Source organism: Ranitomeya imitator, chromosome 9 (assembly GCF_032444005.1).
Source record: "Ranitomeya imitator isolate aRanImi1 chromosome 9, aRanImi1.pri, whole genome shotgun sequence".
NCBI lineage: Eukaryota > Metazoa > Chordata > Amphibia > Anura > Dendrobatidae > Ranitomeya > Ranitomeya imitator.
In genome coordinates, this window is record NC_091290.1 from 20,787,492 (window position 1) to 20,813,116 (window position 25,625).

The window sequence follows — 25,625 nt, forward strand, 5'->3', positions numbered from 1 at the left end:
TAGCGCTATATAAAAATAAAGATTATTATTATTTATTATTTAAGATGTTTATTTATTACTCAGATGGATGACCGCTATAGTGTAGTACATTTTCCTTGAAGCTGTTTTCCGAGGGTGTTAGGAGGCGGACAGACCTTTATAAGACCGGCGCAGGATTGCATATGTTTCAGGTAATGAGGAGGATAGGGTTATCTGTGAGTTATAATATTCACACCATTATACAGATGGCTTGGGAATGCAGTGTTGGGTTAGCAGTTGTACACTTATCTATGGTAAAATATTGCCGTGTCAATAGAGTGGAAAAAACGTGGAGCTAACCTCAGCTTCAAGGGAATCTGTCAGCAGGTTTTTGCTACCTCATCTGAGAGCAGCGTCATGTAGGTAAAAAGAAGCTGAATATAACAAAGTATCAGTTTACTTGGTGCAGCCGTTCTGACACAATCAGAGCTTTCAGATTTAGAATGAAGCAGAGCTGAGAAAGCTAACCCCGCCCACACCACAGTTAACCCCGCCCACACCAGGCTCTGTATGTACATTGTCTATAGACGGTGAGGTGCTGATCAAAGTAAAGGTACCTTCACACTCAGCGACGCTGCAGCGATACCGACAACGATGTCGATCGCTGCAGCGTCGCTGTTTGGTCGCTGGAGAGCTGTCACACAGACCGCTCTCCAGCGACCAACGATCCCGAGGTCCCCGGGTAACCAGGGTAAACATCGGGTTACTAAGCGCAGGGCCGCGCTTAGTAACCCGATGTTTACCCTGGTTACCAGCGTAAATGTAAAAAAAACAAACACTACATACTTACCTACCGCTGTCTGTCCCCGGCGCTCTGCTTCTCTGCACTCCTCCTGCACTGACTGTGAGCACAGCGGCCGGAAAGCAGAGCGGTGACGTCACCGCTCTGCTTTCCGGCTGACCGACGCTCACAGCCAGTGCAGGAGGAGTGCAGAGAAGCAGAGCGCCGGGGACAGACAGTGGTAGGTAAGTATGTAGTGTTTGTTTTTTTTACTTTTACGCTGGTAACCAGGGTAAACATCGGGTTACTAAGCGCGGCCCTGCGCTTAGTAACCCGATGTTTACCCTGGTTACCAGTGAAGACATCGCTGGATCGGTGTCACACACGCCGATCCAGCGATGTCTGCAGGGAGTCCAGCGACGAAATAAAGTTCTGGACTTTGTTCAGCGACCAACGATCTCCCAGCAGGGGCCTGATCGTTGGTCGCTGTCACACAGAACGATTTCCTTAACGCTAACGTTGCTACGTCACAAAAAGCAACGATATTGTTAACGATATCGTTATGTGTGAAGGTACCTTTAGTAGCATTGTTGGACTAGTCCAGCAATGTTAATCTCTTAGTGATAAAACCTTCACAGTTGTCTGTGTTACAGCCTCTTTTTCCTGCTGTCTTCAGATTGGAAAAACTGCTGACAGATTCCCTTTAATATATATGTAGAGAACCTGCGTTGATTACATACATCAAACTCCACAATGAAGCCTTTGTTGTTATTTGCTTGCAGTTTTTCAAACATAGATTCGTAACTTTCATTCTTAGCAGCATGTTTTCTAGAAAAAAAAATTATATATTTATATTTTTGTAGTATAAGTATTAATGCTCTGTACCTCTGAGCCACAGACACAGTAATTATTTCATGAATATTCTCTTAAAAATTATTTGAGAAAGTCCAGTTTTTGTAGAGTATTTTCATCTATGCAATTTTTTAGTATGTAAACACATTGCATCGTTTATCTTAAACAACTCATAGGCATAATACTCCAGAGCTGCATTCACAATTCTGTTCTTTGTTATTGGAAACATTCAGCAAGCTTGTTATTACCTAGGGAAGCAATTAGCATTTCCTGCAGAGATTACTGTACAGTACCTGGATCATGGCAAATTTGTATATTACAAAACATTATTTTAAAAAATTAGTCTGGTTTTACCTTTTTCTCCAAAACCAAACTCCAATACCAGTGAGTGCAGAGAGGCCAACAAGACTTCCTATTACAGCTCCTGCTATAGTTCCTGACATAGAAAATTTATGAGAAAAGGCTAAAAATGAACATGTGTTTATACATACTGGCTTTATGGAACTAACAAGTCACTTAGTAAGGGCAAATTCATCATCTTTCTATCAAAACTCCCCAAATTCCTTGAGGTTATGAAAATATTAAATTTGTATAAATCTCTGTTTTCACTTGTAGTTTCTGCTTATATGGCTTGCACTCACCAATCAATCACAAAATGGACAACAACAGTGCCATATTGGGTGTGTTTAGGATATGGACCTTGTGACTATCCATTCAAGCACCTCCAACCCTGTGACTACTGGTAAGTAACTTTCATATAGTTCCTGATGTAATTTTGCATAATAAAGCTATTAAAACAGAAATAGATACATTTAGCTTTATTTAATTGAAATAAACTATGTATAAAATGTCTTTTAATCCTAAATATGTCAATTTAATGTCATAATCTAATCTATTTTCTGATATACTTTAAGTAAAAAGATCCTATTGTTCCCTCACTACGCTGATGCCTCTTTGGAGAGCACCCAGTGCATGCTGGAATCTTTAAGTGACAAGCAGGCAAGAGAGCGCACTGTCAGTGCACATTGTAAGGAGAAAACCTGGTTAACAGAGATCAGTCCCAACGCCGCTGGTCTCTGCTAGCTGGATTTTCTCCATACAATACGCAGTGGCAGTGCGCTCTATTGCCGGCTCGTCACTTCTATATAGAGTTGGCCAAGGAGTGCACTGTCACTGTGCGCCATGAAGACTATTGCACAATTAGAAGGGAGCTTGCACTGCGAATATATGTCGCAATTGACAACTGATGCATGCTAAGTAGAGCAGAGTCTAGCTCGGTCCCTGAAATGAATGTCACTGATGATGCTTTGTTTCAGGGTGGGAATAGAGACTTTGGCAGTCACTGCAGCCTTTGCCCCTGTAAATGACTTATTTGAGAATCCCAGCATGCACTGGAGGCTCACAAACAAAGTGTTATCAAACAGAAAGTAAGTAAAAAAAAAATAAAGCCGTTAGTGTAGTGATGGAAGGATAGGGACTTTTTAAAGTATACTGGGTTATAACATTAAATAGACATTTAGAATTAAAATAAATGTTGGTTTCGGATCATCCCTTTAATGAATGTATATAGGTATAATATATAATATACATACAGTACAGATAATGATATCTGTTATTTACCTGCATTTGACGGCCCCACAGAGCCAATTATTGAGAATGTATTATTACGAGTTGTAGTTGTTGGAGTCGTTGTCATTATTAAGGAGATAGAACCAGTGTAGTTTGTGAAAGAAACCAGAGATTGTTCTTCTTTGATGGTGTCTGTGATTGGGTCGTATCGGATATCAGTAAAGCCGGCGATGCTAACCCTGAAAATCAGAAGATGATTATAGTAGTTAGTGTAGTTTGATAAAGAAGTGACAAAGCCAGTAGGTTCATATTCTCTGGGGTAACATGAAGCCTCAATATAACCTTCATAGTGGGGTCAACCCCAAACATAATGTGCCAAATATTTCTGTTCATTGGGACAGACTGAGTCACCAGGATATTGGTGTAACTGAAACATTTATCTCATATAACTATTTCATTGTCAACATTGAGTTATCTTTAAAAATAACAGATCAGTACTTTATTGGAGCTAGGAGATTTAGAATAAAAGACTCTAGATGTCGTCCTGAATGCAGGCCCGCTTCTGCGGTAAGGTGGGTTGATCATCTCACGTCAGGTGGCAGCTTAGAGCAACTTAGAGAGGCGTTACGACTCCTGAGAGCTGCTGCTGACTGATGACACCCCCCATTAGCTACAGTACCAGTTGGGCTGCTACCTGAGTTCAGAGGGTGGGAGATTCAATTTGCGATGAATAAATTCAGTGTGAATGGAATCTCCTGGGTTGTGGGTTTAAAAAAACAATAAACTAGTATATTCAGCTTTGTAGCAAAATTGATTTATTTGATATTATGATTAAAAAAAATGTAGGGAAGATACCTGTACTGTAACTTGGGGTCCAGTGGTCCATTGACATAGGAATGAATCTTTGATCCATCACCCACTTGAACATCCAGTTCATTTGATCGCACAGATCTCCGTGTCACATTTTGCACCAAGATGTAGGTGACATAAGTGTCGGTTAGATTGCTTTTAAAGTCACTGTATATCTTAGATAAAATCCCCCAAGGTGGATGATTGCCTAAAAAGATAAATCAATTATGCCTATTCCGGCTATCATCTACATTTTCTAGTGCAGACTCTACAGATCCTGAGCATTTATCCAAACTCAGGTTCTTACCATTCATCTTTGTTGTTATTATGACAGCATACGCCACTATAGCTCCATATGAACTATCAAAAGGCGAGAAAGTAATGTGCATTGTGCCATTGGATGTAGACAGACCGGTCTGAATGTTGGTAGTTTGATCCGGCAGACCTGTGGAAAAGTCACCGAAAAAATTGCATAACTTAGATTTATGTATAATAGGTAATGATGTATTATTGTTTTCATACTATTCATATTTAATATTTCCAGTGTCAGTTGCACTGGTATGGAGAGAGTTCAAGAGCAGAGAATGGTATATAGACCGCAGGTGCTGGCTATGTTATACAGCTGACACCTTTCCTCTGACAGCTAGCTTTGACCAGTGGCATTTAGTGGAGCAATCAAGTCACACGATGCTTCTGTGTCACGCACAGTGAAGGACATACTAAGTGCAAAACAAAGGGATGAGAAGGGGGACCCAACACTAGGGAAGCGGTGAGTGGGGACCCCTAGACAGATCTGACATCACCCTGTCTATCCTATCATCCCTATATAGGTTCCACACCTATCGTCGAGCAGGATACCTAATCCCTACCTTACCCTGGCGATAAGCCCTGCACTGGGGAGGACAGGATGAGCGCTGTGGTGTCCACCAGCAGACACCGCTTGTGCCACACTTCATATATGCCGACACAAGAGCCCCAGCGGGGACTTCATCCTTTATCATCTCTTTGCAAGTCACAGCTAATTATAAGTGAGGTTTGACAAAGACCCAGGAAGGGTCAAAACATAACCTTACCTTCAGTGTTTCATCTTTCTGTGGTGTTGTCCTGCACATGTAATAAATACTTAAAGTTATTTTGGAAATTATAACATTGTCTGAGTGTGGCTGTTTTCCTGTAAGAAGGGACTAGAGGAGTGTCAGATAGCGCTGCAAGCATGGGCAATTATTGTTGGTGCACTGTGTGGCCATATCTGTGACCATGCCATCATTTAGGTAAAGAGTACAATAAGTAAGTGACCATGTGTGAGTGCTGTGTTAGGCTATGTTCACATTACTTGTAGCCTACTGTCAGTGACTCCGGCAGGCTTACATTTGAAGACCTGGAAAATAAGAATTTTGTTTTTGTTCTGATGGGGCCATTGACTTTAATGAAGCAGGTGGACCCACTTTGTGCTTTGTCTACATAATTTTCAGCAATACAGCATGCGCCTATTTCAAGAGGGCACCAAAATGTGGTTGATGAAGTCTTAATGACCCCGAAATAGGCATATACTACCAAAAATGATGCCTGACAGAGCACATCGTGACTGTCTGTATATTAAAGACAGTGGCTTGTTTAGCACAAACATCCGCATCCCGTTTTCCAATGCTTCAGACTTAAGCCCCAACAGAGCCACTAATAGTAGCCTACAATGCAGTGTGAACATAGCCTCAATCATTGTAGTTAATGGAATAAGGCACTCAGCTCTGCAATGGAGAAAGCTGAATCCATGGTCCCTTCCTCTCTGGATTGATTGTGTTTAGGAAAGTATCTCATTCCTCCTGCTAGTTGGGAATCTTAAAATTGGAATCAGAACCTATTAACCCCTTAGTGATTGAGCCAATTTTAACCTTACTGATCAGGCCAAATTTTTGAAACCTGACCAGTGTCACTTTATGTGGCAATAACTCTGGAATGCTTCAACGGATCCCGGTGATTCTGAGAATGTTTTCTTGTGACATACTGTATTTCATGATAGTGGTAACATTTGTTATATAGGAATTTGGTAAAAAAAAATGTAACATTTTGCAACTTTCAATTCCTATTCCTCTTGTTAAAAAAGCAGCCGGTTCTCCGAACCAGGGAGATTCAGAGCCACGATCCGGTACCACACCTACCAACCGTCCCGTATCCCGTGGGGCAGTCCTGATTTTGAGTCTGCCCCGCACTGCAGAGCTGCATCCCTCCACTCGCAGAGAGCAGCACACCACATACAGTGGGGCAAAAAAGTATTTAGTCAGTCAGCAATAGTGCAAGTTCCACCACTTAAAAAGATGAGAGGCGTCTGTAATTTACATCATAGGTAGACCTCAACTATGGGAGACAAACTGAGAAAAAAAAATCCAGAAAATCACATTGTCTGTTTTTTTAACATTTTATTTGCATATTATGGTGGAAAATAAGTATTTGGTCAGAAACAAAATTTCATCTCAATACTTTGTAATATATCCTTTGTAGGCAATGACAGAGGTCAAACGTTTTCTGTAAGTCTTCACAAGGTTGCCACACACTGTTGTTGGTATGTTGGCCCATTCCTCCATGCAGATCTCCTCTAGAGCAGTGATGTCTTTGGCTTTTCGCTTGGCAACACGGACTTTCAACTCCCTCCAAAGGTTTTCTATAGGGTTGAGATCTGGAGACTGGCTAGGCCACTCCAGGACCTTGAAATGCTTCTTACGAAGCCACTCCTTCGTTGCCCTGGCGGTGTGCTTTGGATCACTGTCATGTTCAAAGACCCATCCACGTTTCATCTTCAATGCCCTTGCTGATGGAAGGAGGTTTGCACTCAAAATCTCACGATACATGGCCCCATTCAGTCTTTCATGTACCCGGATCAGTCGTCCTGGCCCCTTTGAAGAGAAACAGCCCCAAAGCATGATGTTTCCACCACCATGCTTTACAGTAGGTATGGTGTTTGATGGATGCAACTCAGTATTCTTTTTCCTCCAAACACGACAAGTTGTGTTTCTACCAAACAGTTCCAGTTTGGTTTCATCAGACCATAGGACATTCTCCCAAAACTCCTCTGGATCATCCAAATGCTCTCTAGCAAACTTCAGACGGGCCCGGACATGTACTGGCTTAAGCAGTGGGACACGTCTGGCACTGCAGGATCTGAGTCCATGGTGGCGTAGTGTGTTACTTATGGTAGGCCTTGTTACATTGGTCCCAGCTCTCTGCAGTTCATTCACTAGGTCCCCCCGCGTGGTTCTGGGATTTTTGCTCACCGTTCTTGTGATCATTCTGACCCCACGGGGTGGGATTTTGCGCGGAGCCCCAGATCTAGGGAGATTATCAGTGGTCTTGTATGTCTTCCATTTTCTAATTATTGCTCCCACTGTTGATTTCTTCACTCCAAGCTGGTTGGCTATTGCAGATTCAGTCTTCCCAGCCTGGTGCAGGGCTACAATTTTGTTTCTGGTGTCCTTTGACAGCTCTTTGGTCTTCACCATAGTGGAGTTTGGAGTCAGACTGTTTGAGGGTGTGCACAGGTGTCTTTTTATACTGATAACAAGTTTAAACAGGTGCCATTACTACAGGTAATGAGTGGAGGAAAGAGGAGACTCTTAAAGAAGAAGTTACAGGTCTGTGAGAGCCAGAAATCTTGATTGTTTGTTTCTGACCAAATACTTATTTTCCACCATATTATGCAAAAAAAATGATAAAAAAACAGACAATGTGATTTTCTGGATTTTTTTTTCTCAGTTTGTCTCCCATAGTTGAGGTCTACCTATGATGTAAATTACAGACGCCTCTCATCTTTTTAAGTGGTGGAACTTGCACTATTGCTGACTGACTAAATACTTTTTTGCCCCACTGTATATGGCTGCTGCTGCTCTGTGTCCACAGGACCTGTGATGAGGTCACAGGAGGGGAGGAGTCAGGAGTCACATGATCAATGTCCTCTGTGTATTGCAGGAATCTGCCGTGCTGTCATGGTCTTGGATGATGGTAAGCTTAAGTGTGGGGTCAGGAGGGGTTTGCAGTGTGGATGTAGCAGGGCCGCGTGTGTACAAGGTGTACGGAGCAGAGTCACATGTGTACGAGGTGTACGGAGCAGAGCCGCATGTGTACGAGGTGTACGGAGCGGAGCTGCGTGTGTATGAGGTGTGTGGCCATTATACAGTATTGAGCTTCATGTGGGGCCATTATACAGTATGGAGCACTTGGTGGCCATTATAGAGTATGGAGTATCATGTGGGGCCATTATACAGTATGGTGCATCATGTGGGGCCATTATACAGTATGGAGCATCATGTGGGGCCATTATACAGTATGGAGCATCATGTGGGGCCATTATAGAGTATTGACCATCATGTGTGGCCATTATACAGTATTGAGCATCATGTGGGGCCATTATACAGTATGGAGCATCATGTGGGGCCATTATACAGTATGGAGCATCATGTGGGGCCATTATACAGTATGGAGCATCATGTGGGGCCATTATAGAGTATTGACCATCATGTGTGGCCATTATACAGTATTGAGCATCATGTGTGGCCATTATATAGTATTGAGCATCATGTGGGGCCATTATACAGTACTGAGCATCATGTGGGGCCATTATACAGTATTGAGAATCATGTGTGGCCATATTTTTTTGTTTATAATTATTGTTTATGAAACACTGTGATCAGCAGTGCTAAATGGGTGTGGTTGGGACGTGGATATAGGTGTGACTAGTTGTGAAATCGGTGTGGTCAGAGGCGTGGCTTAAAATTTGCTGCAACGCACCACAAACTTTGTCTCTCATTCCCTTCTTCAAAAGTTGGGAGGTATGGTTTGACTGAGCCCCTACTTGTATATGTTTTAGGAAAAGGTGTGTGTAAATGGGTGTGGCTTAAAAATGGGTGTGGTTCTGCTATACACAAACACAGAACCTGTTGTTAAAAATTTGAATCCCACCCCTGGACCAGTCTAAAATGACTCCATCTACCTCATAAGTGAGTGGTTCTGTTGGGAGTTGTCTGAATCATGGTTTTGGGGAGTTTACACGGAAACCTTGATGTAAGCGCAGATTTACTGTTCAGGTCGGTGCAATTACAGCAATATCAGATTTGTATCAGGTTTCATATGTTTTGCAGCTATCACACAGTAAAAATGCTTTTTTATAAAAAGTAGGGTTTTTTTGTCGCCATTTTCAGAGAGCTGTATCTTTTTTATTTTTGTGGCGAAACGAGCTGTTTGAGGGCTTAATTTTGCAGATGAGTTGCAGATTTGTTTGGTATCATTTTGGGGTATATAATAATTTTGGATTGCTTTTTATTCAAATTTTTCAAAACACAGAATGAACAAAAAACAGCAATTCCGTTATTGTTTTTATTTTTTACACCGTTCACCGTGCAGTAAAAGTAATAAAACCCAGTTGTTCATTGAGTCACTACGATTACAGCATTATCAGATTTATATTGTTTAAGATTTGCTATCTTTCATACTAAAAACTAAAATATGTTACAAAAATGAATTTGCTTTTGCATCATCATATTCTGAGAGATGTAACTTTTTTATTTTTTTGCGAATGAGGTATAGTGCCAGGCAGCAGCTGCCAAGGCAAACAGGATCATGGGGTGCATTAAATGAGGTCTGGATACACATGATGAGAGCATTATACTGCCTCTGTACAAATCCCTAGTTAGACCGCACATGGAGTACTGTGTCCAGTTTTGGGCACCGGTGCTCAGGAAGGATATAATGGAACTAGAGAGAGTACAAAGGAGGGCAACAAAATTAATAAAGGGGATGGGAGAACTACAATACCCAGATAGATTAGCGAAATTAGGATTATTTAGTCTAGAAAAACGATGACTGAGGGGTGATCTAATAACCATGTATAAGTATATAAGGGGACAATACAAATATCTCGCTGAGGATCTGTTTATACCAAGGAAGGTGACGGGCACAAGGGGGCATTCTTTGCGTCTGGAGGAGAGAAGGTTTTTCCACCAACATAGAAGAGGATTCTTTACTGTTAGGGCAGTGAGAATCTGGAATTGCTTGCCTGAGGAGGTGGTGATGGCGAACTCAGTCGAGGGGTTCAAGAGAGGCCTGGATGTCTTCCTGGAGCAGAACAATATTGTATCATACAATTATTAGGTTCTGTAGAAGGACGTAGATCTGGGGATTTATTATGATGGAATATAGGCTGAACTGGATGGACAAATGTCTTTTTTCGGCCTTACTAACTATGTTACTATGTTACTATGTATATAAGGACTTGATTTTTTGTGGGATGGTTTGGCATCTTCATCTATACCATTTCTTTTTAATTACGACTTTTCGATTGCTTTTTTTCACTTTTTTTGTGAGTCAGTATGATGAAAAAGTTACATTTTAGCATTTTTTTATGACATTCGCCATACGGAATAAATAACATGCTAGATTTATAGAGTAGTTCGTTCTGTACTTTTTTTGTTTATTTTTATTTTATCACAAACTCTGCGTTTTCAGTGGCAAAACTGCTTTTTGTGTTTTGTGTCCACTTTTTTTTACTCTTACTTAACCTTTGTTTTTTCACTTCTTTTACACTTTTCCACTGTATGACATGTATAATTTTTTTTTTTGCTGGTCTCATACACTGCAGTACTCTCGCTTCTGGTGCAGGCATGTTAAGTGCCGCTGTCAGAGATTGACAGTTGCATTTAACATATTGACAGCTGCAGGTGGATCATGATTCAAAAAAATAAAATCATCTGACATGTGCCAGAAAAGTTGCAGGCTAATGTCCGGAGCCGACAGCCAAGAGGGGGAGGCCACCTTGGATTTACCTATACCTCCAAGGTCATAAAAGGGATTAAACTAAATGTTCGGCCACAATAAAATGACAAAGCCTATACTCACATCCCGTGTCGGTGCCGTTCCTGCAGTGTAGGTACTCGCTCTTCCAGGGCTCCCGTGCTGTTGTTGTGACATTGGCGTCCAAGCAGTGCTGGCATCACTGTCTCCGTCTTCGGACAAACTGAACATGAAGGGGAAGCCAAAGCTGCACCTGATCCCAGACTACCTCTTCATGTTCAGTTTGTCCAAAAGTGGAGACAGCGTTGCCAGTGCTGATTGGGCACTGGGCATCACGAGTCATTCCATCGCATCACAGCCCCGGGACTGTGGGTGCCGGCACCACTGGATCGGAGCCAGCACGTGAAGGTTGTATATACTTTATTATTTAACCTGGGCTGACCATTTAGTTTAAGGAGGGGTTGTCCTGTCACCAGGTCTAAAGTGGGTTTATTTTAGTCCTGTTGGTCCCCTGAGTATTATTGATTAACACAAAATAAAAAAGTTCATAACTCTGGCAGCGTATGGAAGATTTAAGGGGAAAAAAAATCAAAATACTTGGAGGAGCAGCGGGAATAAAATATGAGCAAACACTGGTCATGTTTGACCTGGTGACAGGTGCTCTATAAATCCACAGAGAATTGTCTAGACTGGATGCAATGGTTTCCACTTCTCAGTTGAGTATAGTACTAGCTATATTGAGGCTTGTAGCCTCTGAATGTGATATAAAATATATATTATGTAATAATATAATAGTTAGTTGGAAAGGGTTAAAGTTCATGGATACATACAGTACAGAACAAAAGTTTGGACACACCTTCTCATTTAAAGATTTTTCTGTATTTCCATGACTATGAAATTTGTAAATTCACACTGAAGGCATCAAAACTATGAACTAACTGACCTTAATTTCTTAAACTAATGATGGCCACTCGTTTTTCTTTACTTCGCTGCTTTTTTCTTGCCATAATACAAATTCTAACAGTCTATTCAGTAGGACTATCAGCTATGTATCCACCAGACTTCTGCTCAACACGACTGATGGTCCCAACCCCATTTATAAGGCAAGAAATCCCACTTATTAAACCTGACAGGGCACACCTGTGAAGTGAAAACCATTCCCGGTGACTACCTCTTGAAGCTCATCAAGAGAATGCCAAGAGTGTGGAAAGCAGTCATCAAAGCAAAAGGTGGCTACTTTGGAGAATCTAGAATATAAGACATAAAATTTCAGTTGTTTCACATTTTTTTGTTAAGTATATAATTCCACATGTGTTAATTCATAGTTTTGATGCCGTTAGTGTGAATTTACAATTTTCATAGCCATGAAAATACAGAAAAATCTTTAAATGAGAAGGTGTGTCCAAACTTTTGGTCTGTACTGTAGGTAGCTTTAACATTGTGTACTTACTTGTGCAAGTAGACAGTGACATGTGGTCAATGGATAATATTGACACAGATTCAGTGCTGATATCGGCAGCTCTTGTATAGACCAGGAATGTATATGTTTCTCCTGGTGTCAGATTCATTATTGTCGCTGATTCACTTGTCACTGTTGTATCATTTATCATTGATGCTGATGAGGTGACGTTGGTCTGGACTCTGTATCTGTAAGACGTCTGATACTCATCAGGTTTACTCCACGTCAGAGACACAGAATATGAGGTCACAGCGCCGATCTGCAAAGATTTTACAGACATTGGCTCTGAAAAGGAAAAAAAAAAAACAATAAGCTAAAACAAGAAGAAAATGCCAAAAGAATGAACATGTCATTTTTTTTAACTGATTAGTGTCTTTCGATTGCCAAAACGGTTAAAGAACGTTCAAAAACCTGAACATATACTGTACATACCAAGTAATAATAATAATAATCTTTATATAGCGCTAACATATTCCGCAGCGCTTTACAGTTTGCACACATTGTCATCGCTGTCCCCGATGGGGCTCACAATCTAAATTCCCTATCAGTATGTCTACCAGAGACTGTGGACACAGACGGTCGCTTCCAGTTTGGGAGACCTAGCCACTGTAGGCCCCTTACTATGCACGGACTGATTCTGACAATTTATGTGCCTGTTGGCACTTCCTTCTATGTGACTTCCCTGATGATTCTCCATGACCGGAGTTGAAACGCGTAGGGAGGAAGAAATTGGACTTTAAAGGATTGAGGATTCTGCCTTCATATACATTGGGTGTGTTGGTCCCCTATAGTGAGGTCCATTTGGGGCCTGTCCTTGTCAGGACAGGAGTTACACAGGGGCTACAGGGTAGATATTTGAACCTCAGCCCTGCCTCTGCCTTACAACCCTGGATCTCTTTTGTGTTGTTTGGAAGTATACGGTCTCCGGCAGCTTGGGTGAGATCAAACCATTACGTTTTTATATTGAGCACTGGTTCACCTGAGCACTTTATTTGTTGTTTGTGTCCTGTTGGGTGCGCATTTTTTAGCATTTTATCATTAAAGGTTATGTTTTATTTAGTGGACTAGCGGAAGAGCCCGGCGTTGCCTGGGCATAGTAAATATCTGTGGTTAGTTATAGCACCTCACTTCTCTTATTTTCCCATCACGCCTCTCATTTTCCCAATCACATCTTTCATTTTCCCCCTCACATCTCTCATTTTCTCCCTCACTCCTCTCATTCCCCCCTAACACTTGTCATTTCGACCTCACATCTGTCATTTTCCGATCACTCCACTATTTTCCCTCACTCCTCTCATTTTGCACTCACACCTTTTCATTTTCACCTCACACCTCTCATTTTCACCTCAGTATATACATGTTTGTCATCTCCCTTATATATAGTATACACCTGTATGTCATCTCCTGTATATAGTATATACCTGTATGTCATCTGCCCTGTATATAGTATATACCTGCTGTGTGTCATCTCCCCTGTATATAGTATATACCTGTATGTCATCTCCTCTATATATAGTATATACCTGTATGTCATCTCCTTCTATATATAGTATATACCTGTATGTCATCTCCTCCTGTATATAGTATATACCTGTGTGTCTTCTCCCCTGTATATAGTATATATCTGTGTGTCATCTCCTCCTGTATATAGTATATACCTGTATGTCATCTCCTCCTCTATATAGTATATACCTGTGTGTCATCTCCCCTGTATATAGTATATACCTGTGTGTCATCTCCTCCTGTATTAGACCTCGTTCACACGTTGTTTACTCAGTATTTTTACCTCAGTATTTGTAAGCTAAATTGGCAGCCTGGCAGTATATATTAGCTCACACATACACATAATAGACAGGTCATGTGACTGACAGCTGCCGTATTTCCTATATGGTACATTTGTTGCTTTTGTAGTTTGCTTATTAATCAGATTTTTATTTTTGAAGGATAATACCAGACTTGTGTGTGTTTTAGGGCGAGTTTCGTTTGTCAAGTTGTGTGTGTTGAGTTGTGTGTGCGACATGCATGTAGCGACTTTTGTGAGATGAGTTTTGTGTGGCAACATGCATGTAGCAACTTTTTGTGTGTCGAGTTGCATGTGACAGGTTAGTGCAGCAAGTTGTGTGCAGCAAGTTTTGCGCATGGCGAGTTTTTGCGCGTGGCGAGTTTTATGTGTGGTGCCTTTTGAGTATGTGCAAGTTTTGTGTGAGGCAACTTTTGCATGTGTTGCAACTTTTGTGCATGTGGCAATTTTTGCGCGTGTGCAAGTTTTGCGCATGGCGAGTTTTGAGCGGCGACTTTTGTGTTTCGACTTTTATGTGGCGAGGTTGGTGTATGTGTGGTGAAATGTGTGCTGAGGGTAATATGTGTTCAAGCACGTGGTAGTGTGTGGCGCATTTTGTGTGTGTTCATATCCCCGTGTGTGGTGAATATCCCATGTCGGGGCCCCACCTTAGCAACTGTCCGGTATATACTCTTTGGCGCCATCGCTCTCATTCTTTAAGTCCCCCTTGTTCACATCTGGCAGCTGTCAATTTGCCTCCAACACTTTTCCTTTCACTTTTCCCCATTATGTAGATAGGGGCAAAATTGTTTGGTGAATTGGAAAGCGCGGGGTTAAAATTTCACCTCACAACATAGCCTATGATGCTCTCAGGGTCCAGACGTGTGACTATGCAAAATTTTGTGGCTGTAGCTGCGACCCCTCCAACACTTTTCCTTTCACTTTTTTCCCCATTATGTAGATAGGGGCAAAATTGTTTGGTGAATTGGAAAGCGCGGGGTTAAAATTTCACCTCACAACATAGCCTATGACGCTCTCGGGGTCCAGACGTGTGACTGTGCAAAATTTTGTGGCTGTAGCTGCGACGGTGCAGATGCCAATCCCGGACATACACACATACACACACACACATTCAGCTTTATATATTAGATATCCTCCACAGCTGATTCTCTCCATTATAAACACCATCTCCAATATGAAATTAATCATATGGAAAAGGAAGAGGCTCATCAAAATTAAAATATAATAAATCTTTATTAGAAAATTAATAAAAAAATATTTAAAAAAATAAATAACATAGTGCCTAGTTATTGGGACACTACTAAATCCAGGAGTAAATAACAATATGAAATACAGACATGGATTGTAAATGCTGCTACCAATGAAATACATAATTCTAAGAGGATAGAGCACAAGATAGAAGAAGTGCTATCAATTATTGATTTTGGGCACCCTTTGGTTAATCTGTTTGTAAACCATGACTGAATTTTGTGGACAACCAAGGGTTAATAAATGTGATAAGGATTTAAAGGGACTCTGTCCGCAGAGAATGACTGTTCAAACCACGAACAAGCGCATCGGTGCATCACGGCTGTGCCAAACATTTAAGTGCACCCTCCCAAAATCTTGGTTTCCCTCTATCTTCACCCTCCCTTTCTTCTTTGATTGACAGCTCTGGCTTCACAGAACCAGGGGAGGGCAGAGATAAATGGAAAACATGCAGGTAGGAAGGATCACGACATGGCGCACCTGTGCTTGGTTTGAACAGTCATTCTATGCTGTCACAGTCCTTTTAAGTTAGATAACTGTGTAACTACACCTCTTCATCTTTTCTTCTTTCTTATCATCCCTTGTTCCCTGTTTCTCGCCCTTCCTTTCTTTGATTTTTTTTTTCTTGCACACCTTTCTTTTTCTTTCTTGTTATCCCTTTCTTCGTTTTAGGTCATCTCTCTTTGTTAGATTATTTTGTTCTTTTGTAGTGAATAGTTTGTGTATAAACTCAAGAAAATATATTTGGAATATTTTTTTTTAAACCACATCTATAACATGGTGTACTTGGAAATACCACTGACCCCAAAAACGTGCCAAGAAGAGACAAAAAAGGCACAAAAATGCATGTATTTGTCTTTTTTTTACTATTAAATAACAACCAACAACACTTAACTTGTTTTTCTGGATTTTTTTTTTTAAAGAAAAAACAAATATCCCAATTGGTCCATCATTTAGCCTCCCTTTCATTATGTTTCTTCTTGACAAGCTGAACAATAACAAGGATTACAGGAAATATTGCTGATGAAACCTACTTGTATAGACCGATGTGGTGACCGGAGAGCTCTGATACCCCCGGACTCCGACTGTTACCACAGCTATGGAGTAATTACTCCCAGATATCAGGCTCTGGAGGGTGACACTTGTTGTGGGACTTGTCACAGATAAGGCAGTTGATGGATATATCCCGTAGCTTATATTATATGTCTTATTCACACCGGTCATATTTACTGGCTCCAACCAAGATAATGTCAGGTTCTTTGTTCTAATTGTGTGGCTAGTTACGTTATTTGGTGAAGCTGGATCTGTGCAAAGTAGAGAAATGTAAGTAGTTGATTATTCCTCTAAAGTAACAATTCAAAAAAATGTTTATCAGACATGAGTTCATTATCTGTACATTGTAAAGGCGATTTGCTCCCTGCATTCATGTTTACAGTATAGTTACTACATTGGACCAACATGTGAATGTCTCACCAACAAATTTAAATTTTCACTACACAATTGTGTCTCACAGAGCTGTTCAATCCATCACCCAAAAATATAAGGAGTATGGCAGAACTGCAAACCTACCAAGACATGGCCATCCACCTAAACTGACATCCCAAAAAAGGAGAGCACTAATTAGAGAAGCGGCCAAGAGGCCCATGGCCACTATGGAGCAGTTGCAAAGATCCTCAGTTCAGGTGGGAGAATCTGTCCACAGGACAACAAAATGTCGTCTGCAAATTTGGCCTTTATGCAAGAAAGGCAAGAAGAAATCCATTTTTGAAAGCAAGCCATAAGAAGTCCCGTTTGCAGTTTACAAAAGCCATAGGGGGCACAGCGAGCATGTGGAAGAAGGTGGTCTGGTCAGATGAGAGCAAAGGAGAACTTTTGGGCTAAATGCAAAAAACTAACACTGTGCATCACCCTGAAAACACCACCTCCACTGTCACACATGGTAGTGGTAGCATCATGCTGTGGTGATGCTTTTCTTTAGCAGGGACAGGGAAGCTGGTCAGGGTTGATGGGATGATAAATGGAACTAAATACAGTGCAATCTTGGAGGAAACCCTGTTGGACGCAGCAGAAGAAATGAGACAACGGCATAGTCTTTGAAATGAGACTACTTTCCAGCAGGACAAGAACCTAAACATAGAATTCCAAAAAGATCGGCACTCCACTGTGGCACTGGTACACGAGGAGGGTAAATACTGCAAAATCAGAGGATTCCCGGCATTCACGAAAGGTCTAACTTTTTATTTTGTTACAGCACACTGATCCAACTGAACTATTCAACTCATACTGAGCTACTGATAGCTCCAGATACCGCTGTGGAAAGCTCCGGATGGGCTGAAACATTCAGATGGATCAGTGTGATGCAATAAGGTTACACTTCTGTGAGCGACGGGACTACTCTGATGCATTAATGACCCTAAACATGCTGGAATGGTTTAAATTAATACATAATCGTGTGTGAACGTTCCAGACCTGAATCCCAACTGTGGCAAGAGGTCATGTCAAGGACAAAATCAGGATCTTTAAGAGTATGGGCAGATGATTAGTAAATGCTGCGGGTTGGATGCTGCATACTTGTGCAGCGTCCAACCCGCAACAGCCAGATGTTACAGCATAGAGGATGGGATTTTAAGAAAGCCCATGCACAATACGCGTCCACAGACGCCCGCAGCTCATCCACTGAGACGGATATGCGACGCGTCTTTCTAAACTGCAGCATGTCAATTTCTCTTGCAGACAGAAACAAGCCGGGATCAAAACAAGAGTACACTAAACCAAACAGATGCACACCTAGACAGGAAAACATTAAGCTTTATCTGGCAGCTTCCAGCAGCAAACTGGAAGCCTTAGTAGGGTGTGGTGCTCTCCAATATGCTGGAGCAGGGAGCTGATAACTTCACCCATACTACCAGATTGGACGGCACTACCTGTCCCAGCCTCTCTAACCTTAATGGCTAGGCAAAGTGTTGTGAATTCTGTGGCAGAGCTCCCTCCTGTGGTCACAAGTGGTACTTCGGCTGATTCTCTCTGTGAGCTTCAGTTGGTGGAGGGGAGTGGTACTGCGGCTTCTGAGTTTCCTTCCTCAGGTGATGTGGTGAAGTCGTTAGGTGCTGCTCTATTTAACTCCACCTAGTGCTTTGATCCTGGCCTCCAGTCAATGTTCTAGTATTGGACCTGTTTCCTCCTGGATCGTTCCTGTGGCCTGCTGCTCTGCATAGCTAAGTTCCGCTTTTGCTATTTTGTTTGCTGTTTTTTCTGTCCAGCTTGCTTATTTGTTTTTTCCTTGCTTGCTGGAAGCTCTGGGACGCAGAGGGTGTACCTCCGTGCCGTTAGTTCGGTACGGAGGGTCTTTTTGCCCCCTTTGCGTGGTTTTTTGTAGGGTTTTGTGTTGACCGCAAAGTTACCTTTCCTATTCTCGCTCTGTTCAGAAAGTCGGGCCTCACTTTGCTAAATCTATTTCATCTCTATGTTTGTCTTTTCATCTTAACTCACAGTCATTATATGTGGGGGCTGCCTTTTCCTTTGGGGTATTTCTCTGAGGCAAGGTAGGCTTATTTTCTATCTTCAGGCTAGCTAGTTTCTCAGGCTGTGCCGAGTTGCATAGGGAGCGTTAGGCGCAATCCACGGCTGCCTCTAGTGTGGTTGGAGAGGATTAGGGATTGCGGTCAGCAGAGTTCCCACGTCTCAGAGCTCGTTCTATGTTTTTGGGTTATTGTCAGGTCACTGTATGTGCTCTGACTACTATGTCCATTGTGGTACTGAATTACCTTATCATAACTGTACTGGAGGCCAAAAGTACTAATGATTCTCAATAGAGGGAAAAAAGAAGTTCTGAGACCATTTTTTTTTCTCTGCACTGTGTTTTGCCTTTTTTTTCCCCTAGACATTTGGGTGGTTCAGGACCCAGGTGTAGCGATGGACATTAAAGGTCTGTCTTCATGTGTGGATCAGCTCACGGCAAGAGTACAAAATATTCAAGACTTTGTGGTTCAGAATTCTATGTTAGAACCAAGAATTCCTATTCCTGATTTGTTTTTTGGAGATAGAACTACATTTCTGAGTTTCAAAAATAATTGTAAACTATTTCTGGCTTTGAAACCTCGCTCCTCTGGTGACCCAGTTCAACAAGTTAGGATCATTATTTCTTTTTTACGTGGCGACCCTCAGGACTGGGCATTTTCTCTTGCGTCAGGAGATCCTGCATTAAGTAATATCGATGCGTTTTTCCTGGCGCTCGGATTGCTGTACGATTAACCTAATTCAGTGGATCAGGCAGAGAAAAATTTGCTGGCTCTGTGTCAGGGTCAGGATGAGATAGAGGTATATTGTCAGAAATTTAGAAAGTGGTCCGTACTCACTCAATGGAATGAAGGTGCGCTTGCAGCTATTTTCAGAAAGGGTCTCTCTGAAGCCCTTAAGGATGTCATGGTGGGATTTCCTATGCCTGCTGGTCTGAATGAGTCTATGTCTTTGGCCATTCAGATCGGTCGACGCTTGCGTGAGCGTAAATCTGTGCACCATTTGGCAGTATTATCTGAGCATAAACCTGAGCCTATGCAGTGCGATAGGACTTTGACCAGAGTTGAACGGCAAGAACACAGACGTCTGAATGGGCTGTGTTTCTACTGTGGTGATTCCACTCATGCTATCTCTGATTGTCCTAAGCGCACTAAGCGGTTCGCTAGGTCTGCCACCATTGGTACGGTACAGTCAAAATTTATTTTGTCCGTTACCTTGATCTGCTCTTTGTCATCTTATTCTGTCATGGCATTTGTGGATTCAGGCGCTGCCCTGAATTTGATGGACTTGGAGTATGCTAGGCGTTGTGGGTTTTTCTTGGAGCCCTTGCAGTGTCCTATTCCATTGAGAGGAATTTATGCTACGCCTTTGGCCAAGAATAAGCCTCAGTACTGGACCCAGCTGACCATGTGCATGGCTCCTGCACATCAGGAGGTTATTCGCTTTCTGGTGTTGCATAATCTGCATGATGTGGTCGTGTTGGGGTTGCCATGGCTACAAGTCCATAATCCAGTATTAGATTGGAAATCCATGTCTGTGTCCAGCTGGGGTTGTCAGGGGGTACATGGTGATGTCCCATTTCTGTCTATTTCGTCATCTACCTCTTCTGAGGTTCCAGAGTTCTTGTCTGATTACCGGGATGTATTTGATGAGCCCAAGTCCGATACCCTACCTCCGCATAGGGATTGTGATTGTGCTATCGATTTGATTCCTGGTAGTAAATTCCCAAAAGGTCGACTGTTTAACTTATCTGTGCCTGAGCACGCCGCTATGCGGAGTTATGTGAAGGAGTCCTTGGAGAAGGGGCATATTCGCCCGTCATCGTCGCCATTAGGAGCAGGGTTCTTTTTTGTGGCCAAGAAGGATGGTTCGCTGAGACCTTGTATAGATTACCGCCTTCTAAATAAGATCACGGTTAAATTTAAGTACCCCTTGCCATTGTTATCTGATTTGTTTGCTCGGATTAAGGGGGCTAGTTGGTTCACCAAGATAGATCTTCGTGGTGCGTATAATCTTGTGCGTATTAAGCGAGGCGATGAATGGAAAACTGCATTTAATACGCCCGAGGGCCATTTTGAGTATCTAGTAATGCCATTCGGACTTGCCAATGCTCCATCAGTGTTTCAGTCCTTTATGCATGACATCTTTCGAGAGTACCTGGATAAATTCCTGATTGTGTACTTGGATGACATTTTGATCTGCTCGGATGATTGGGAGTCTCATGTGAAGCAGGTCAGAACGGTGTTTCAGGTCCTGCGTGCTAATTCTTTGTTTGTGAAGGGATCAAAGTGTCTCTTTGGTGTTCAGAAGGTTTCATTTTTGGGGTTCATCTTTTCCCCTTCTACTATCGAGATGGACCCTGTTAAGGTCCAAGCCATCCATGATTGGACTCAGCCGACATCTCTGAAAAGTCTGCAAAAGTTCCTGGGCTTTGCTAATTTTTATCGTCGCTTCATCTGCAATTTTTCTAGTATTGCTAAACCATTGACCGATTTGACCAAGAAGGGTGCTGATGTGGTCAATTGGTCTTCTGCTGCTGTGGAAGCTTTTCAAGAGTTGAAGCGTCGTTTTTCTTCTGCCCCTGTGTTGTGTCAACCAGATGTTTCGCTTCCATTCCAGGTCGAGGTTGATGCTTCTGAGATTGGAGCAGGGGCTGTTTTGTCGCAGAGAAGTTCTGATTGCTCGGTGATGAAACCATGCGCCTTCTTTTCCAGGAAGTTTTCGCCTGCTGAGCGAAATTATGATGTTGGCAATCGAGAGTTGCTGGCCATGAAGTGGGCATTCAAGGAGTGGCGTCATTGGCTTGAAGGAGCTAAGCATCGCGTGGTGGTCTTGACTGATCATAAGAACTTGACTTATCTCGAGTCTGCCAAGCGGTTGAATCCTAGACAGGCTCGTTGGTCGCTGTTTTTTGCCCGTTTTGACTTTGTGATTTCGTACCTTCCGGGCTCTAAAAATGTGAAGGCGGATGCTCTGTCTAGGAGTTTTGTGCCCGACTCTCCGGGTTTATCTGAGCCGGCAGGTATTCTCAAAGAGGGAGTAATTGTGTCTGCCATCTCCCCTGATTTGCGTCGGGTGCTGCAAAAATTTCAAGCTAATAAACCTGATCGTTGCCCAGTGGAGAAACTGTTTGTCCCTGATAGGTGGACGAATAAAGTTATCTCTGAGGTTCATTGTTCGGTGTTGGCTGGTCATCCTGGAATCTTTGGTACCAGAGAGTTAGTGGCTAGATCCTTTTGGTGGCCATCTCTGTTGCGGGATGTGCGTTCTTTTGTGCAGTCCTGTGGGATTTGTGCTCGGGCTAAGCCCTGCTGTTCTCGTGCCAGTGGGTTGCTTTTGCCCTTGCCGGTACCGAAGAGGCCTTGGACACATATCTCTATCGATTTTATTTCAGATCTTCCCGTATCTCAAAAGATGTCAGTCATTTGGGTGGTCTGTGATCGCTTCTCTAAGATGGTCCATTTGGTACCCTTGTCTAAATTACCTTCCTCCTCTGATTTGGTGCCATTGTTCTTCCAGCATGTGGTTCGTTTACATGGCATTCCAGAGAATATCGTTTCTGACAGAGGTTCCCAGTTTGTTTCGAGGTTTTGGCGAGCCTTTTGTGCCAGGATGGGCATTGACTTGTCTTTTTCCTCGGCTTTCCATCCTCAGACTAATGGCCAGACCGAACGAACCAATCAGACCTTGGAAACATATCTGAGATGCTTTGTTTCTGCTGATCAGGATGACTGGGTGTCCTTTTTGCCTTTGGCTGAGTTCGCCCTTAATAATCGGGCCAGCTCGGCTACCTTGGTTTCGCCGTTTTTCTGCAACTCTGGGTTCCATCCTCGTTTCTCTTCAGGGCAGGTTGAGTCTTCGGACTGTCCTGGTGTGGATACTGTGGTGGACAGGTTGCAGCAGATTTGGACTCATGTAGTGGACAATTTGAACTTGTCCCAAGAGAAGGCTCAACGTTTCGCTAATCGCAGACGCTGTGTGGGTCCCCGACTTCGTGTTGGGGATTTGGTTTGGTTATCTTCTCGTCATATTCCTATGAAGGTTTCCTCTCCTAAGTTTAAACCTCGTTTCATTGGTCCGTATAGGATTTCTGAGGTTCTTAATCCTGTGTCTTTTCGTCTGACCCTTCCAGATTCTTTTTCCATACATAACGTATTCCATAGGTCATTGTTGCGGAGATACGTGGCACCTATGGTTCCATCTGTTGATCCTCCTGCCCCGGTTCTGGTGGAGGGGGAGTTGGAGTATATTGTGGAGAAGATTTTGGATTCTCGTGTTTCAAGACGGAAACTCCAGTATCTGGTTAAGTGGAAGGGTTATGGTCAGGAAGATAATTCCTGGGTCTTTGCCTCTGATGTCCATGCTCCCGATCTTGTTCGTGCCTTTCATATGGCTCATCCTGGGGGCTCTGGTGAGGGTTCGGTGACCCCTCCTCAAGGGGGGGTACTGTTGTGAATTCTGTGGCAGAGCTCCCTCCTGTGGTCACAAGTGGTACTTCGGCTGATTCTCTCTGTGAGCTTCGGTTGGTGGAGGGAAGTGGTACTGCGGCTTCTGAGTTTCCTTCCTCAGGTGATGTGGTGAAGTCGTTAGGTGCTGCTCTATTTAACTCCACCTAGTGCTTTGATCCTGGCCTCCAGTCAATGTTCTAGTATTGGACCTGTTTCCTCCTGGATCGTTCCTGTGGCCTGCTGCTCTGCATAGCTAAGTTCCGCTTTTGCTATTTTGTTTGCTGTTTTTTCTGTCCAGCTTGCTTATTTGTTTTTTCCTTGCTTGCTGGAAGCTCTGGGACGCAGAGGGTGTACCTCCGTGCCGTTAGTTCAGTACGGAGGGTCTTTTTGCCCCCTTTGCGTGGTTTTTTGTAGGGTTTTGTGTTGACCGCAAAGTTACCTTTCCTATCCTCGCTCTGTTCAGAAAGTCGGGCCTCACTTTGCTAAATCTATTTCATCTCTATGTTTGTCTTTTCATCTTAACTCACAGTCATTATATGTGGGGGCTGCCTTTTCCTTTGGGGTATTTCTCTGAGGCAAGGTAGGCTTATTTTCTATCTTCAGGCTAGCTAGTTTCTCAGGCTGTGCCGAGTTGCATAGGGAGCGTTAGGCGCAATCCACGGCTGCCTCTAGTGTGGTTGGAGAGGATTAGGGATTGCGGTCAGCAGAGTTCCCACGTCTCAGAGCTCGTTCTATGTTTTTGGGTTATTGTCAGGTCACTGTATGTGCTCTGACTACTATGTCCATTGTGGTACTGAATTACCTTATCATAACAGCAAAGTCCATAGTCCAGAGTTTCTGGTTCTGACATTTCTATCACCAGCGCTGCCCACTGAGTGAACACGGAAGCACGTGGCGACAAAGGCAGAAGTCGCAGGTGCAGATTATGATGGAGATGTGACACACACTTGTCCAGTCACCAAAGAATTCAACGCATGGTGTCCTCAAGCCATTGCGCACTTCAATGCATCTCCACAGGGCTTTTTAAAAGTTAAAGGCCCCAAATCCTGCAAAATGATGCTCATGGCTGAACGTTCCAACAACCTGTTATTATACAAAATGCAGGCAGCAAAACCACTTAAACAGTCAACTATAAGGGAGAAAATCCAAAATAATTGAACAGATTGGCGGTATTGGCTCGGCACTTTGTATTAATGGAAAATAATGAAGTCATATGTACGGTAATTGAAAGAGAGTCAATGTAAAAAAGAGAGTCAATGTAAATATGGTTTTGATAAGGCAACAAACCCCAAACAGATCATGTAAAGGTATTCAATCTTACTCACATGTAGCAGATGTCACGGAGGCAGATGTTTGGCTACAGTTCCCACTAACCATCTGTACAGTGGCTGTATATTCCCTGCCTGGTAGCAATCCTGTGAATATTGCTTGTGTAGTACCATTAGATATTTTTTGTATAACTCCTGACAGAATGACGTTGTAATAATCCATTTCTGCTGTAACCGATGACCAATTCACAACCAGAGAACTAACTGACTGGTTGCTTTCCACTGATGTGATGTAAACTTGGTTAGGACCTAATGTGAAAAGATTTCAGGTTTAATGAAAACCGACCGAGTATGTACCTGTATAGTCATAAAAAATATAAATATTAAGTTTTTTTAATTTTGGTCTGTCCCACAAAGTTATTCGGAAAGGGCTGTCAATGAATGGTCAATTTAGTAAACAACCATTACATTCTATAGCTAAATAATAACTGTCCTGAATGGAAGTTTACAAAGTTAAAACAAAGTAAGAAAATAATTTGGAAAGTGGCATCTAAATTAATTTAAGCAAAATACCATATTGCTACAACTTATAGTTTTTCCATAGCACCAAGCTTTATTTTTTTTCTTTCTTTCTTTATTATTGCTATTTAAAGGCAATCGGTCTTTCTCCTTCTGCCTATCTCCCGAACTTAGCCCGGAACTCCGAACATTAAAATGGACGTCCTTATTCAGAGTTCTAATGAAAAGTAATTTTCTGTTTGTCATGCAGAAACAGAAAGAGTCAAGTAGGGTCCTGAAAAGTGTCAGAGTGGTAGCACAGTCAGTTTGTGAGACCAGTTCTGCTCTTTTTTGTTGTTGTTTGCCTTTTTTTGTTTCTGAGACTTCATCTTTTTTTTTTTTAAGTGGACAACTTCAATGCATCAAGTCTCGTTAATGGGTCAATATTGACGTTTTAAGATTTCTATTTCTAATAGGTGGCACAATAATTCAAGTCTTCTTCCTCTCTGTAGAGGCAATTTGCATATTGGCGCGTTTTAAGAAACAGAATTTTTTTTCCTGCCAGTTTTTTGTTTGTAGTGGGCTTTTTTTTTTTTTCTTCAGG

The 25,625-nt window shown here is 42.4% G+C and overlaps 1 protein-coding gene across 1 annotated transcript in view; it reads right to left on the minus strand.

Annotated features, from left to right (window-relative positions):
• LOC138648587 (receptor-type tyrosine-protein phosphatase beta-like) overlaps positions 1–25,625 on the minus strand; it is a 115,451-nt gene that overhangs the window by 13,245 nt on the left and 76,581 nt on the right. Inside the window, exons 25-32 of the mRNA XM_069738377.1 lie at positions 24,581–24,832; positions 16,326–16,595; positions 12,234–12,527; positions 4,317–4,454; positions 4,016–4,217; positions 3,212–3,399; positions 1,946–2,027; positions 1,480–1,567 (exon numbers count right to left, since the gene is read on the minus strand). Coding sequence (XP_069594478.1) covers positions 1,480–1,567; positions 1,946–2,027; positions 3,212–3,399; positions 4,016–4,217; positions 4,317–4,454; positions 12,234–12,527; positions 16,326–16,595; positions 24,581–24,832 — 1,514 coding nt within the window. The remainder of the gene's footprint in view (positions 1–1,479; positions 1,568–1,945; positions 2,028–3,211; positions 3,400–4,015; positions 4,218–4,316; positions 4,455–12,233; positions 12,528–16,325; positions 16,596–24,580; positions 24,833–25,625) is intronic.